The 16,560-nt window shown below is 41.4% G+C and overlaps 1 protein-coding gene across 2 annotated transcripts in view; it reads left to right on the top strand.

Annotated features, from left to right (window-relative positions):
* The window catches only part of MPND (MPN domain containing), a 1,899,579-nt gene that overhangs the window by 836,828 nt on the left and 1,046,191 nt on the right, over positions 1–16,560 (top strand). For both annotated transcript variants that reach the window (XM_044090604.1, XM_044090605.1), the window contains exon 8: positions 14,261–14,333. In XM_044090604.1, the coding sequence (XP_043946539.1) occupies positions 14,261–14,333 (73 nt within the window). The remainder of the gene's footprint in view (positions 1–14,260; positions 14,334–16,560) is intronic.

Genomic DNA, 16,560 nt, shown 5'->3' with positions numbered 1-16,560 from the left:
GCTGGTGACTCTCTATATTCAATTAATTCAGTTACTGTAGCTAAACTCTGCAACCACATCACACTACCACTGAAATCCATTCAGAATGTAAACTAATTTAAAATATTATTAAAACTTCATCCTTTAAGTTAGTGAATCTGCTCCTGTATGTCACCAGGTTAAATGCCACTGTAATAAACTTCAGCTTGCCATGTCATCAAACCATATTTGCACTATTCTCAGTACTGCAGTAGCCTTTAGCTTGTATGGGATGTGTCCTGCCCACAACACAACTGGACATCTACCAAAAACTCTGTCTTCCTTCCCCAACACCATCACTCTGAGTGCTGGTTAGTCAGCTCTGTGGAGGAAAATCAGCAGAGTGAGGCTCCTGTTGTACTTAGAAAGAAAAAAGAACTTTCAAAAGAGCCCTTGCCGACATTTTTGTTGCCTCAGGAAGAAGCAGCTCTGAGTTCACAGGAGTAGCTTAATTTCCGGCAGATAAGTCCGTAGTGGGGAACCCTTCCACACAGATTTATTGTCCTTTAAAAAATTTTATTTTTTTAAATTAGGACTTCAAGCAGTATTCCCTATTTAAGAAACGCAGTATTCTTTTGAATAATGAAAACTTCTTGTTGGGAACTACTGTTTTTAGTGCTAATTAATTTGGGGGCTGTTTTTGTCTGAAAATGTAGTGCTTGCACAAACTTTATTTATTTTTTTAAGTAAAGTTTATAGTTGAGAGATGTTTTGAATAGGCAAGGATCATTACAGGATATGTTATTGCCTGTTTACACTTTGTGACAGGTATTTGACATTTTTTCTATTAGTCTGCTTTTATGTTTCTGACAGGATTTTAATGTATTTCTTGTGCATTACTGCGATAAGGTACTGTGCATTTGTGTGTGTGCTGTTTGTAAATGATTTTTGACAACTTACTCTTCCAACTGGCTTGTTGCAGCAATGTGTACCGCCTTTGAGAACTTGTCCTAGGATACACTATGGATACTTAACCAGCGCTTGCTGTTCCGGCACCTGCTGTACTTAGAAAGAAAAAAGAACTTACAAAAGAGTCCTTGCCAACATTGTAGGCTCAGGTAATGCCTCAGCTGATAGTGGGTGAATCTGTAGTGACCTTTTGTTCTTCCTTAGATCGCTTAACTTGTCTGTTCATCTTTCTTTGGTGCAGTTTTTACCCACCAAGAAATGGGGGTCAGCCACATCCTCACTGGCTGTTCCAGTGTCCAATCTGGCCATGGGAGAACCATCTTCTCTGAGTCAGTGAGATGCTCCAGAAGATGTTGCTTGGAGTAGACAGGGAAAGTGACCTCTAGACGGGGCAGAAGTGCCTTCTCTGAGTTGGTTTTCACACAGTTTTTTTCTGTAAAGAAAAAAAAGGTTAAACACTGTTCATCGGAAGACATCATGTCTGTTAGAAAAGATGAGTTTCTTACCTTGGGCAATTATTACAGACCATTTAATCCTGATACTTGAAAACCTTACCGAAGAATAATGTCAGCAGAGAAATTCCTGAGGAAAGCATATCAGTTAATTCTGACATAGAGGGAGATTGGACTTCTTCTCTTGCAAATTCTCAACCAGTTGAAATTCGACCACCATGATTTACAACCTGGTTAAAAAAAAAAAAAAAAAACTGAATCAGGGAAAACTTGATTCCCCCCCCTGGAGTAATTTTCCTTTTTCTCAGTCAGTATCCAGGATGAATGGGGTGTTTTTGTGGGCGGATGATCCTCAAGTGAGGAGATGTTATCTGATATCCTTCTATTCTCATGTTGCAATATTCATAACTGTGAGGAAGTTGCTGCCTGCAGCCCTGGACATCTGGCCAGTATACCAAAGTGTTAGGAGCAGGGATACATGCTGAGCTTGTTAGAGCCATAAACCAACATTGGCTGTAAAAGTGACATCTGCACATACCCCCTTCAGAAATGACTACCGCTTACAGTAGTACCCCTGGGGAGCAAAGAAAGAAAGCTTTTCAAACCCACACATGCCACCAGGCCAAAGGAACCTAAAAATGTATGTGCCTGTTACAGTTTCCTGTTTGGATGCAGAGAAAGTAGGGAAAGTCACTCCAGGTGGACAAAACACAGCCAGAGGGGGTTGGGGGGGGGGCTGAATACTGCAACATGGAAGAGAAGGTTATGGTAGGTTCCTACACAACTATTCTATGTCCTTCTATTCTCATGTTCCAGTATTCATAACTGTAGGGACAGTACCCAAGTTTTAGGTATGATCATAGGAGGAAGGCAGAGGAGCCTGGTCTGAGACCCTGCAAAATTGACCTAGCAAACCCAGTTCTGGCTCTTGAGACAGTCTGACTTGTAGTGCTTGGTAAAGATATGGACTGAGGACCAGGTGGCCGCTTCCAGTATGGAAGCGTAGTCCACCCCCCTAAAAAAGGCTGCTGAAGAGGCAGCTGCCCTAGTAGAATATGCTCTCACTGCAACATGGAAGAGAAGGACATCTAAGGTTATAGTAAGTTCTTGCACAACTATTATTTACAAGAAGATATGCCTCATTCTACTCCCATAAATCCTATTGTGACAGCCTTGGAGAATGTATTTAGTGCTTTCTGTAGTAATCCTGACTGTCAGCCTTCAGTTCTCAAAAAGGCAAATGCCCTTTACAAAGTTTCTCAGAGTAACAAACATTTGTTCTCCCACCTTAAGTCTGATCCTCAAGCTATTTATACACCTTTGACAACTGAAAATAGACTGTTGATTTCCACCAGTCCTTCCCCACTGGATAAAGAAAGAAAGGTATTGGATAAATTTGGTAAAATATTTTCTTTCCTTTTGGCTTGCAGTATTCTTAACTATCAGGCATATATGCGGAAGTTTATTCCTTTTTATTGCAGACAGTTTGAGAGAAATATCTGCTACACTTCCTACTGAAGGTAGTTCCTAACTGAATGTCATAATTTCTTATATGTTTCATGCATCAAAACATAAAGACTGTATCAGGTTGTGCAGATACTGTGTCGGGGCCACTGGTACAGCTACAATGTTAAGGAGATATGCCTGGATATGTAATCAGAAAGCTGTTTATGAAGTAAAATGTGATATCTTAAATTCAGCTTTAGATAAGAAGGTTTTCTTTGGTCCATCTTCTACTCTGGTTCTCAAACAATTTGCTGATCGAAGGAAGTTCGTACAGGGAGTTTCTAAGAATTTTTCGGGCCCCTACTTACAAATTTCCCAAATCCTCATTTCCTTAAAAAACAAAACAAACAGTGCCTACCTCCTCAAGTCAAATGGAACCAAAATGGATGGTGGGAGGAGAATAACAAGCAAGCGGGACCTTTTCCAAAAATAAGGACAGACAGCATTTTTACCCCATTCTCACCCCCTTGCCCCTAGCTCTCAAAATTTCTCCCAGAAAGTGGCTCTGTACATTATCCATTAGGAACTGATTATTTCAGACTCTTGGATGCTAAAAGTGGTTCAGTTTGGTACAGGAGTGAAGTATCTCATTTTAAGGGAGTTCCTCCCCAGCCTCTAAACCAAACAAGTTTTTATCTTCAGATTCATCAACAGTTACTCAACCTATGAATCCTAGAATCTGCACCTGCAGATCAAAGGGACAAATGCTTTTATTCCAGAATGTGTCTCGGGTTGTCATAGAACTTGTACCCCCCCCCCCCCAGTCCCCTAGGCAGAGGCTTTTATTCAAGAATTTTTTATAGTTCGCAGAAATGAAGGATCCTGGAGGCTAGTACTGTAGCTTTCTTTCCTAGAGCTTTTGTCAGGATTCTGAAGTTCAGGACGTTCTCTTTAGTCTCTTGTACGTCTGATTTCCCTCCTCCTTTCATGATAAAGCTGGATTTAAAGGATGCCTCTCATCATATTCCCGTTGCAGCTTAGTCATTTGCGTTGGGGTAGGACTTGTATAGCTTAGCCTAGTGCTAATAGAGATCTATTGGAATATCTGTGGTTATGGTAAGTTTCACTTGCACAACTTTTCTTTTCTATTGCAATAATGTCTTGAGAGTCATATTTAAATTGCATGTGAATTGCTGTTACTGAAATAACATTCTCCATGCCAAATAATTTTATATGCCTTTAAAATATCTACCTTTTGTTGATGGTTTCCCTTGTAGGGCCCCATGACACACATGCACTTCTGTACATTATAATCATGTCACCACCTATAAACAAAATGCCTTGCTTAAAACATAGTTTCTTACCAAGTTCTTGTAAGCTTCATAATGGCAGTTTCCTTCCACTACCCCCTCACTGCCTGAAGTCTTCCATTATTGTCTTTCTTTCCTCCTGCTACTAAAACTGGAGCATCTCTTCCAAACAGTGTAGTTATACCCATTTTCTTTTGTCTCTGATATTCTGCCAAATAACCACACTGAAATCCCGTTTATTAAACTCGTATGTTCATTTCTATTTAGCTGTGTGTCTTGCAACATGGCAGTTTGCACCCCACAGTCCTTAGTATAGTTCAATACTCTGCTTTTTTTTGTACTTGTAAGGCCATTTACATTTCGTGGTTATTTATTTAACATTTGTTTACTGGGAAAGTCAGACTGGGATAGAGCCCATTTTCAGAGGAGGTGCTCCAGACGCATGTCTTTGGAATGTGGGAGGAAACCGGAGCACCCGAAGAGAACCCACGAAAACACAGGGAGGACAAGCAGACTGTGCACAGGCGGCACCCCAACCGAGAATCGCACTGGAGAACCTCTTGCTTTGAGGTGACAATGCTAACCGTTACATCACTGTACCTCCCATATTAAAGTTGATAATGCAGCAATTCTGCCATTTTTAAGCTTACAGTTGCTTATAATGCAAGTAATGTGTGGTCTATATATATTCTTCAGCTTATGCATACCTTATAACACTTGCCTTTTCTGCATACTGTTATATAACTGACTCTTTCTTAGCCTAACTGCTCTCTTCTTTTTTTGTCTTCTACTCTCACCATGGCCACTCTCACTTCTTTTAATTCTATCCACCAGAAATGCTAATGCACATTTTTTATGTAAATAGTTTTGACACTAGCTAGATTGGGTACGTGACAATATTTTTATGGACATGAAGGTCATGTCAGAATGACTAACACCATACATCAATGTCAGAAATGTTGACAAGCCTGTGCTGTATGATCGCGGTACAGTGGGGATTGGGGAGTTGGCCTTTCCTGCTGTAGTGTGACCTCAGAGTTAGTATTTATAATTAGCATGTGATCCAGGAACACTACCCTCCCACATGGAGGTGCAGGTTCAAAAGTTTTTGTATTTTTGTTTTTCATTTTTGAGTTTGTCTTTCTTGACTGCCTGTGTTGTGGAAGTCACTAACCAGGAGTTCAATTTGAAGACATAAATTCAGCTAGATAGACCTCTTTGAATATGTGACTGTCTGACAATGTATACTGTTTCTTTGTGTCTTGTCAGGCATTAATTTTATGTAGTTATGTTTTTTTCTGAATATTTGTATTTACTATTTTTGTTAATCTGTACTTGTAGAAGTGGTGGTTGTAGCTTAAATAATTACAGTCAAGTGACGCCTCCAGTTACATCCTGGTGATGGTTCTAGACATCAAATATTGCTTGTTCATATTTGCATTAATAATTTCAAAACCCTACTACATAAAAGTAGTAGAAGATTTCATCTTAAAGCTTATACAGTGGCAAACACAACTGTATTGATATTTGATTTCTGTGCATTGCAGGTAAGGAGATTATGTAGTATTTATTTATGTTATAAATTTCATGAATTGTCTAAGTATCTAAGCAAACAAGTAGCACAGACAGAACTGCTTGGCTTTATATAAACGTTCTCAGGTGGAAGAACAAAGTGCTGCTAACAGTATGTGTGAAACGTGAGTGTTTGCTGATATATTTAAGTTGTTTACAAGTTAGCATGCATTTAATAGTTACTGTGTTTACTGTGATTTATAAAATCCAGTTTAAGACCTAGAACCTAAAGGTTACTACCGCTATAAAAATTGTGCTGAAGTTTGCTGTTGACGCTTCTTTAGTAACCACAATGGTTTCAGAGAGAGGACATCATTTGAGTCTACCAAAAAGTTTAGGCTCCACCATTGGAAATGTCACTGCAAACTTTCAAAGCTCCATTGGAGAGAATGAGTTAACTAAAATGAGCACTTTGTCTTATACAGCTCACAGAATGGAAGACGACTTCATCAGTCTGACTGCATTCTGGTAGCTAACTGTAGAGCAAAGACGTTATGCTTGATTAGCTTCCTCATCTGTGGGACACTTGTGCATTTACTTATTTGTACCCTTAGAAAGTTAATACAGTGCACTCCCTCTAACACCTCTGGTATTGCAGAGAACTACAGGTTTCCTCTTCGTCCTCTCTCTCTTCTAGCTATACTGGTTTTTGAAACATTTCTCAATGTAGTGTCTTTGTCCTGGTCATATTGTTCCTGATTTCCCTTTCTGACTTCTTCAAACTTAACAGTCTGTAAAACTGCTTAATTTATGCTTCTTTCATTTGCTCTAATGTAGTCGTCCAAAGTCCTGCTTATTTTAAGCACTTCTAAATGTATTTGATTGGTTCCTTCTTTTACTTTACCAGACACAATATCCAACTTTAATGTTGCAGTTATGAAATTCTTGCCATCCACTACTTTTTTGTGTCCTTTTCCAGTTGCTTTATTCTTATTTTTCCTCAGATATGTTCTTTGTTGACAACTGGGGAATGTTTCTGCTAACTGGTGACTGTTTTCCCCAATTTATAACAGCCACTGGCGCTTTAAAGACTTTGCAGTTTTCACATCAGGAAAACTCTGTTTAATATGCCGAATCTTACCATCCAGACAAAAACGCCTTTTCATTCTTTTTGTGCGAGTCGTACTGTTTGAGAGCGCTGCCTCTCCTTTTCATTCTTTTTGTGCGAGTCGTACTGTTTGAGAGCGCTGCCTCTCCTTTTCATTCTTTTTGTGCGAGTCATACTGTTTGAGAGCGTTGCCTCTCCTTTTCATTCTTTTTGTGCGAGTTGTACTGTTTGAGAGTGCTGCCTCTCCTTTTCATTCTTTTTGTGTGAGTCGTACTGTTTGAGAGCGCTACCTCTCCTTTTCATTCTTTTTGTGCGAGTCATACTGTTTGAGAGCGTTGCCTCTCCTTTTCATTCTTTTTGTGCGAGTTGTACTGTTTGAGAGCGCTACCTCTCCTTTTCATTCTTTTTGTGCGAGTCGTACTGTTTGAGAGCGCTGCCTCTCCTTTTCATTCTTTTTGTGCGAGTCGTACTGTTTGAAAGCGCTACCTCTCCTTCTTTTCATTCTTTTTGTGCGAGTCGTACTGTTTAAGAGCGCTGCCTCTCCTTTTCATTCTTTTTGTGCGAATTGTACTGTTTGAGAGCGCTGCCTCTCCTTTTCTCTCCCTTTCCATTTTCTTTGTACCCATCTGCGCCTGCTGTAAGGCACACCAACGTAGAATGTTCTCATACCTTATTCCATCACTTAGCATTTCAAAGCAGTAGATTTTTATACAGTCTTCAACAGAAAAACTGACATTTCCATCAAACCATTAGAACCACATTTCTCTGCTAGCTGCCACAGCCTTTCTGGTTCCAGTAGTCTCAGCAGTGTCTGTCCTTTTCCCACTTATTGTCCATTACACTGTTTTCCTGCCCCAGCTGTGTTCTACTTGATTCTTTGTCCATTGCTCAACAAAATCCCTTTTTTGTCTCCACCTGTTGTCTCTAAATCTTTCACCATTTTAGCCTCCTCAGTCTTTACCTCATCTGGGCTGCTCACTTCTCAACTCCTTTCCAACTGTCTCTGTCACTCTGCTTTTTGTGTTATGGGAATTTAACTGGTGATGCAACCTACATATACTTCCTACTAATTTCATACCTGACCACTTCCCCGACTTGTTGAACATGCCCCCCCCCCGACTCTTGGTTTCCCATCTTTTTCACCTTTTTACCAGTGTTCAGCTTCTGCTGACAAAAATTGCCATTTCTGAATCAAGGTTCATAGGTAGGTACTAGGCTATTGGACCTAGGGCCTATATAAGCCTAGCCAAAAATGTACCCTGGCTTTCACCACCCAAGAAAATTATTTTCCTGTGCCACTGTTGAGCAGAGCCGCAGAAGTGATACCTGGGGTGAATTTCCTATTTCCCATCCAGTAATCAATATTTATTTTTCTTGGAGTGCTAATGAGGAGCTCTGTTTGACATAGATATGTAGTCTGTTCCAGAGTATGGGAAGTCTCTGGGACAGGAATCTATCCCTCCAGCATGTTATGTTTATTGTGGTGGCAAGGTTTAGGTCCGTAGAGCGTGTAACTCGGAGGGATTGGGATTTCTTTAAGCGGAGCATGTCCAACAGCTCTGGATTTGACATAGCTTTGTATGTTAGGCAGAGATCTCCTCTGAGTAGGCGATATGCGACGGAGTAACGCTGGAGTTTTTTGAGACAGTCTTCGTAGGGCATCTGTTTGAAGCCAGTAATCCTCTTTGTGAGGTATTTCTGTGACCTTTCCAGTTGTTGTAGATGTCTTGTGAGGTACATACCAAAAGGGGCGTTGTACTCTATAATGGGACTAATGAGTGATGAGTAGAGGGGAACAATGACCTCTTTTTTTCTGGATGAGAAACCTTTTGTGATGAGGTGAGCCACGTAGAAGGATTTCCTGACCACTGTGGCGATATGATTATCAAAGGAGAGACTACTGTCCACCTGTGTCCCAAGGTCTCATCACATTTTCGGCATTAAGTTCATGGGTACAGAGTTTTTACCAAAGGGGATGACAGTGCACTTTTTGGCATTGAGCTTCAGGCCATGGCTTTGACACCAGGCATCCGTCTCAGTGAAGCCCTTTTGCAGTATGTCCGCAACGTTAGGAGTTTAGATTATGGCTCCTAGTTTTCAGTCATCTGCAAACCTTGTTAGCCAAAGACCTTCTGCAAACCTTGTTAGCCAAAGACCTTCTGTGTTAGCCTGTACTTCAGAGAAGTAGATACCAAATAGGAGAGGACCCAGGACTGAACCCTGTGGTACTCCACTTGTCATTGGTCTGAAGTTGGATTTAAAGTCTGCTACTTTCACAGTGTGGGTTCTGTCAGTGAGCCAGTTGGCAACCCATCTTGTGACATAGGGATTTACACCTAGTTTAGTGAGCTTATCTATAATTCCAGAGTGGGGGATGGTGTCAAAAGCCTTGGGGAGATCTAGATAAGCTGTGTGAACCACTTTAACCTCATCTGTGGCTTTGGTGACTGCTTCAAAGAAGTCAATCAGGTTTAGGAGACATGATCTGCATTTTACAAATCTGAACTGGGTAGGGTCCAGAGTTTGGAGATTACCAAAGTCTTTGTTTATGAGTTCCATGATGATACGTTCCATGGCCTTGCAGACCAGGCTCATCTGGCTAATGGGGCGGTAGTTCCCGGGGTCCATCGTGGCTCCCCCTTTGTGGAATGGGATAACCATTGCGGTGTGTTATTCAGTGGGCACAAAGCCTGAGGTGAGGCTATGACTGAACATGGTACTTAGGTAGGGTGCCAGTTCATTCTGTAGTTCGTTTAGAACGCAGCCTGGGATATTGTCAGATCCCATGGATGCTGTTCTTGGCTTTGGAGAGTGTTTTTTTACCTGTCCAGCCATGTTTACAGGAACTTTGCATTCTTCCAGTATAGAGATGGACCGTCTAGGGGGTGAGAGGGGGGTAAAGTTAACACTGAACCTATCTGCCAGGATGTTGGCAATATCAGTTGGTTCTGTATATTTAGTGCCATTGTGCTGTAACTCAGAGCAGATCTGAGTGTTGCCATTGAGATTCTTGACATAGCTATAGAATGTTTTGTGGTTGTCTTTAGAGTCTGTGCAATTTTGTTTTTGGAACTAGCTTTGGAGGATTTTATGAGGGATTTCAGCTTCTTACTGAGGTTGACCAGGGAGTTCCTCCAGTCATGGGATTTTACTCTTTTTTGCAACAGCTTCTTTCTTCTGTTGTAGAGTTTGTTTATGGCAGAGGACTACCAGATTGGCTTCCTTTTTTTGGAGGATAGCATCTTGGTTCTATTAGGGATAGCTTGATCCATGCACTCATGTATGTGCTTTTTAAGTGCATTTGTGTAGGATTCAGCAGTCTTACCTCTATTGTTCGTCTGCATGGGTGTCATGAAGTTTGCCACTTCTGTCTTAAGAAGTGTGAAGTTGGCTTTGGAGAAGTTTTTGTGGTGGTTTCCCTAATTGGGGTTGGGGGCGGGATGTGGATGTCTAGGGTGATTAGCTTGTGGTTGGATCTGACTAACGAGGAATTGACCTCTGGTGTGGAACACTGGTTGCCCATGTTGGTAATGACCAGGTCTAGGATATTGCTGCCCCTGGTGGGGATGTGAATAAGTTGATCCAAGGCATTGGAATTTATGACTTCCAGAAAACGTTGAGCAAAAGAGTTGGTGCATGAGTAGTTTTCCCAGTTAATGGTGGGGTAGTTGAAATCGCCCATTATTATGGTGTTGGGTTGTACCCTAATACTTTCCAGTGTATCAAGAAATGAGGAGTGGGAATCCTGGGGCATGGTGGAGGGTCTGTAGCAGACTACAATTTGGATTGCGGTCTTGCCCAGCGCTCGTTACACTTGAATAATCTTGGATGCATTATGCTGTGCAACTAGCCTAGAGGTGTGGATGTCCTTAATGAATATGGACACGCCTCCACCTTTAGTAATTCATTCCGGGTTAGGTGGCCAAAAGTTGTGGTATGAATTATAGCCTGGTAATGCAGGGGTACTATCTGGAGCTTTTGAACCGGGTCTCTGTCACTGCACAGATGTCTATGTTCTCCATTTTAAGGAGTGCCTTGAAGTGAGTGCATTTTGAGGTTTAGACTTCTAGCATTGAGTAGCATTAGCCTCAGATTTTGCTTGCTTGTACCTGTTACGGTGGTGAATTTGTCATTTAAACCTTGCCTAAAAAAGGCACTATAGGGGTGGCAAGAGTCTTGGCCAGTATCCGGAATCCAAAGGACGACAGGTGCAGGCCATCTCTGGCAAAGCATCGTGGTCTGTCAATCATGTCGTCCCAGGCAGACAAATACTGGATCCCCTTAGAATGACACCAGAAGCTTAGCCAATTGTTGAAGTCAGTCATTTTGTCCTTGTACTGTGGTATCATTCTGGGTGATGGCAGGATGCTACTCAGGGCTAGGGTCTTACTTGCCTGGGCTACAAGATCGGAGATCTCCTCCATGTCTCTTTTCATGTAGTCCAGGGAGGTACGTCTCAGGTCATTCATACCAACATGGACAATGACAGTGTCATATTTTTACTTGTGGAGTGACCTGAGTGCATGCATTATGTGGCGGATCCTGGCACCTGACAGGCAACTGACAGTAACTTTCTCCTTGTTTAGCCTGGTGAGTGGAGCATCAGTGTGCCTGACTAGAGAGTCACCTATGACTAGAGTATTGGGTACGTTGTTATGCCTTATGGGCTGTGGTTGAGTATTACACTGAGTTTGTGGGCAATGTGTCATTTGGGTTGTGTTGGGGGGGTGGAGTTTGCTTACGTATCTGCTTTGGAGGTCCCTGATGCTTGGGCAGATTTTTATTGAGAGCCTCCATGAATGTAGGTGTGTGTTTTCTGTTTCTAGGTGTGTGTTTTGGTGGTGTAGGTTTTGAGGGACTATGTGACGAGTTTGGTGTGGTGGAAGTGTTTATCTTCTCCTCTTGACTGTTTAGTCCAGTCTTGGGTGAAGAGAGCTTTGCTTCCAGTTTGGCTATATAAGTGCATCTCTCACAGGTTGTAGTGTTGGGTGGTAGGACGAGGGGGTTATCTGTGTACATGAGGCAATTGCTGCATTGCCCCAAGATGCCCAGCTTCATCAGGTAGACAGGAGAAATCACTGGGAGCTGACCCTTAGACATGCCTGGATAGGTGCTTATTTATTAAGTACTAAAAACTGCTTTCCTCTAGACAAGTGCAGAAAGTTGAGTGCTGTAACAAGTGCTGAGCTTAAAGAAACAGATTTGAGTGCTGAAAATAGAAAACTGGCTAGTTCTAAGAAACAAAATTAAGCTAGAAGGCTTCCCTCCAACACGGAAACAATTGGTGGGCTCAGAAGCCTACAAACAGTCTAGACCACTTACAGGAAAGGCAGGAAACCAGCTTAAACATTTTTTTTCTTATAGTAATCTCAAAAACTGGTCGGTAGATCACACATTTTATTCCGATTTCTGAAAGCCACTCACATTGTGTTGCATCTTTGGGCAAACACTGCATGTGAATATTTTTGTAGATTCTGGACATGGACACTGTGAGAATTTGTCCTGTTGTTGTGTGGTTCAGATACCATTTCTTTGAAACAGTAATGTTGTCCTGGGGCTGTCCCAATCATTGTGCTTCCTGTGTCTGCTCATTCTGTATGTCAGGAATGCGGCCTGTTGGCCCATTTCTTGTTATAGAAAGAGGACACTTTCAGATGGTTGGCCCTTCTGAAAGTCTTGTGAATCACAATTTCTTTTTTGCAGATGTTTTTTAGAATGCTTACCTTTGTTTCTTTCATTCATTTAGTCCATAGTGGTGATCTCTGAGGGCACCACTGGTCTGTTTTCTTCTTATGTTTTGTTGTGATTAGTGGTCTGTGTTTGCTTCATCAACACTTTTCACTTTTTGTTGTGATTACGTTCCTTTCCTAGACCCTGCATACTTTTCATGTGTGCTACTAGGCTATCTAGCATCATTAGCCTTCACTAATTTATCTTCCATTTCTTATGAAAACATTCAAGTAGTGGCAGTGCTCTGCAAGACACACTTTGCAACCTGAAAGACGCACTTTGCCACAAATATACTTTGGAGACTTTGAATCATTTTGTCATCTTTCCTGTCTGTCATTAGATTCCCCTCTGGAGATCCCAGTAATAATAAGGATGATCTAGTGATGGGCAGCAGGAATGGCTGCAGGACTGCACAAGTAAATGTGGACAGCAGCCAGAGGACATTAGTGTGCAGGAAGGAACAAGTAGGACGTGAGATGGAATCAGCTTTTGGTTTGTTAAGCAAGTTAAAACAAATTCCAAGAGCTTAGAGAGCAGCAAATAATGGAACTCGAGGTACAAAAGATAAAGGGACAAAAGATAAAGGGACACAGATGAGTGAAACTATGGCATGGCACTGCGTTTCCCTGTGTAATCCAGGGTGTGTGTCTGTCTACATTTGGGATGGCACTGCGTTTCACTGTGTAATCCAGGGTGTGTGTCTGTCTACATTTGGGATGGCACTGCGTTTCACTGTGTAATCCAGGGTGTCTGTCTTTCTACATTTGGGATGGCACTGCGTTTCCCTGTGTAATCCAGGGTGTGTGTCTGTCTACATTTGGGATGGCACTGCGTTTCACTGTGTAATTCAGGGTGTGTGTCTGTCTACATTTGGGATGGTACTGCGTTTCACTGTGTAATCCAGGGTGTCTGTCTGTCTACATTTGGGATGGTACTGCGTTTCACTGTGTAATCCAGGGTGTGTGTCTGTCTACATTTGGGATGGTACTGCGTTTCACTGTGTAAGCCAGGATGTGTGTCTGTCTACATTTGGGATGGCACTGCGTTTCACTGTGTAATCCAGGGTGTGTGTCTGTCTACATTTGGGATGGCACTGCGTTTCACTGTGTAATCCAGGGTGTCTGTCTACATTTGGGATGGTACTGCGTTTCACTGTGTAATCCAGGGTGTGTGTCTGTCTACATTTGGGATGGCACTGCGTTTCACTGTGTAATCCAGGGTGTGTCTCTGTCTACATTTGGGATGGCACTGCGTTTCACTGTGTAATCCAGGGTGTGTGTCTGTCTACATTTGGGATGGTACTGAGTCTCAGCATGTAATCCAGGATGTGTGCATCTGTCTCTATTTGGGATGGCACTGAGTTTCACCATGGAATACAGGATATGCATGTCTGTTTCCATTTGCGTGCAATAAAACTGAACAAGTCACTTACCCAAATTCTTAGACCACTTTTGCCTACCCGGGTTTACCTCATTGAGGAAATAAATCAAAACAGAGGTATGAGTTGTGTGGTGCTGAGTTGTGTGGTGCACATGCTGGGAGCTGGTCAGTGGAGCTGATCTCTAAATAGTTAATGCTAAAAAGATCCTAACAGCAGTCCTAGAGTCATAGATCATGAGTTAACCAAGCTTGTGGTGTTTGAGGAAACAGGTCAGGTACACTAGCTATGCCAAGCAGCTCTGGTGGATATTAAATTCTGTGCTTCACTTTATATGTCTGTATGCCATCTTTACATGTATTGGTGGGATAAATTGTCCTTGTCTGTCTCCCTGTAGGATTTTCACTGCCATTTAACAACGAGTGAAGTAGTGGGATACCTTGGAGGGCGATGGGACACAAACACACAGCGTAAGTGACTTACAGTAAAATGTTTGACTGAGTTTAGTGTTATGCAATGACCAGTGTGTCTCTTAAAGCATTCTTAAACCAAGACATTCATTCTGACATGCAATGTGACAACATTCTCTAGTAAGTTTAGACTGCTGTTCTCACAAGTCCTGAAAATGATCATTTTGTAGTAATGATAGGTCTATGTCTGTTGCAGTTGGAATGCAAACAGGTTGCTTTAATCAGGCTTGTGCATCACTTCCAAATTTCAGCTGTGATAGTGCAAAATACTACTTTTCCATTTTATCTTTTGTACTGCAGAGAAAAATATTTTATGTTGTCCTTTTTCTAATGCCATTGTAAGCGAAAAATGTCAGCAAGTCCTCTTCTCACTGCCAGTCCTCTGTTTCCATTTGCGTACAATAAAACCAAAACAAATAGTCTGATAGCTGTGAACACCTCTGGCATTGTGGTGCAGAAGATAAAGGCGACGAGGTGATCACAAACTTCTTCCTCTAATGTAGGGTTTGAGTCCATCAGCCTCCAGTATTGAATCTAAGCAAATCACTTAACCATGCAGTGATCCTGGGTCATCCCTGAAGAGACGCATTTGCATAGCAGTCTTAACTTTTTAAAAAATTAATAAAATAAAATTAAAAAAAAGCGCTACATTTGGTAGTTAGATTTTAAGCCAGGAGATCTCAGAATTAATGCTGTTTATCATTAGATCACTGCTGTGGTAACAGTAATTGATGGGACATGAACTGTTATGTTTGGCCAGTCTACACAAGTTTAGTTACATGTTTTTCTTGCAGCATACATCTGACCTAAAACCTATACATCAGAGTAAGTGCTGCTACTTAAGGGACATACAGCCATGAAAATGGCATCCGTGAAGCAAGTGTGTCAGAATGGTGGTCTGTCAGCCACACAGATGGACCTAGTTACTTTCTCTTAGCACAGCTAAGTACTGCACTGGGGACCTTTCATCTTTTTTTTTTTTTTTTTTCCTCTTCTCTCTAATGCATATTGAAATTTTCATGTAATTTAAGATAGGGAAATGTGACTGCAGAATGCAGATCCCCTTAAGGGTGAACATATGAAGTATCTTTTTCACCTTGGACCAACCATAATATTAAAGAATGTTCTATTTGTCAAGCTATTGTGCCTAAGATTCTAATAAGCCATTCATCATCTCTTAAAATATGTTTAAAAAACAAACATTTACAGGCTCTCTCCCTCTTGCAAGCTAGGATTCAATCTGAATCCCCTTCCTGGAGCATCTCTCCACAGCCAAGAAACAAATTAAAAAAAAAAAAAAAAAAAAAAAACAGAAAAGACATATTTAACCACATCTTTTTCTAGGTCAGAATTGAACATCTCTGTTGAGCACCTGTTCCCATTATCAAGACCCTTTTGGAAGCCATTAAGGCATAGGCAACTAGTGTGATACTTCCTTCTGATCAGACCGCCAGTAATGCTGCAAAGTGAGAGCTGAGGCTGGCCATTTTAAAGGAACCTGAGAGTATTTCTCAGATTTTAGTCAATGAAGATATCCCATGAACCCTCATGAAGGTACATTTGGAATTTGCTTCCCCTTGCTTTATTTCTTTGCACAACCTAAAGAAAAATTAAAAAGACAGACATATCTCCCCGTCTGTTAACTCTTGCTCCTAAAGACCCTTAATTGGAGTGGTTTAACTTTTCACAGGGACTTCTTAAAAAGCCTTAATGTCCTTGAAACCTCCCCAGCTTCTGTGTTCTTCTCCATCTACTCCTCACAAGAGGGAAACTGACACTTCTTAAGAAGATTCTGTTTAAGAATCTGATTTTGTGCTTCTGGATTACTCTTCCCCAATAGAGTCTCTTTCAGGCTTTGATTCTAAAGCTGGTGGTTGTTCATCTTTAGATTCACTACGAGAAGAACTGTTTTGGTGACACTTTCCATAAGATGATGTATTTTGACCATGAGGGCAAGCAAGTTTCAGAATTTTGGAAGAGGTGCTACTAGTATTAACACATGGAAGTTCCCAAATCAGAGTGCCTGCCTGTCCTGAAGACTTTGCAAGATAGGTACTCATTTCTTCCTTGGCCCTGGAATCTCAGCCTCCTGTGCATAAGAAACCAGATAAGTGCTAAAAATTCCCTGATAATCACAATTACATGTATAAGAATCATTCCTCTCACGTAGAAGTTACTTCTGTAGAGTCCGACAAAACTTGTAAGCTCCTTCGTCTTACCAAATGAT

The sequence above is a fragment of the Protopterus annectens genome, chromosome 13.part0 (genome assembly GCF_019279795.1).
Source record: "Protopterus annectens isolate FY-2018-M chromosome 13.part0, PAN1.0, whole genome shotgun sequence".
NCBI lineage: Eukaryota > Metazoa > Chordata > Ceratodontiformes > Protopteridae > Protopterus > Protopterus annectens.
Note: the sequence above shows the minus strand (reverse complement) of the source record. Positions and strands in the feature narration are given on the sequence as shown.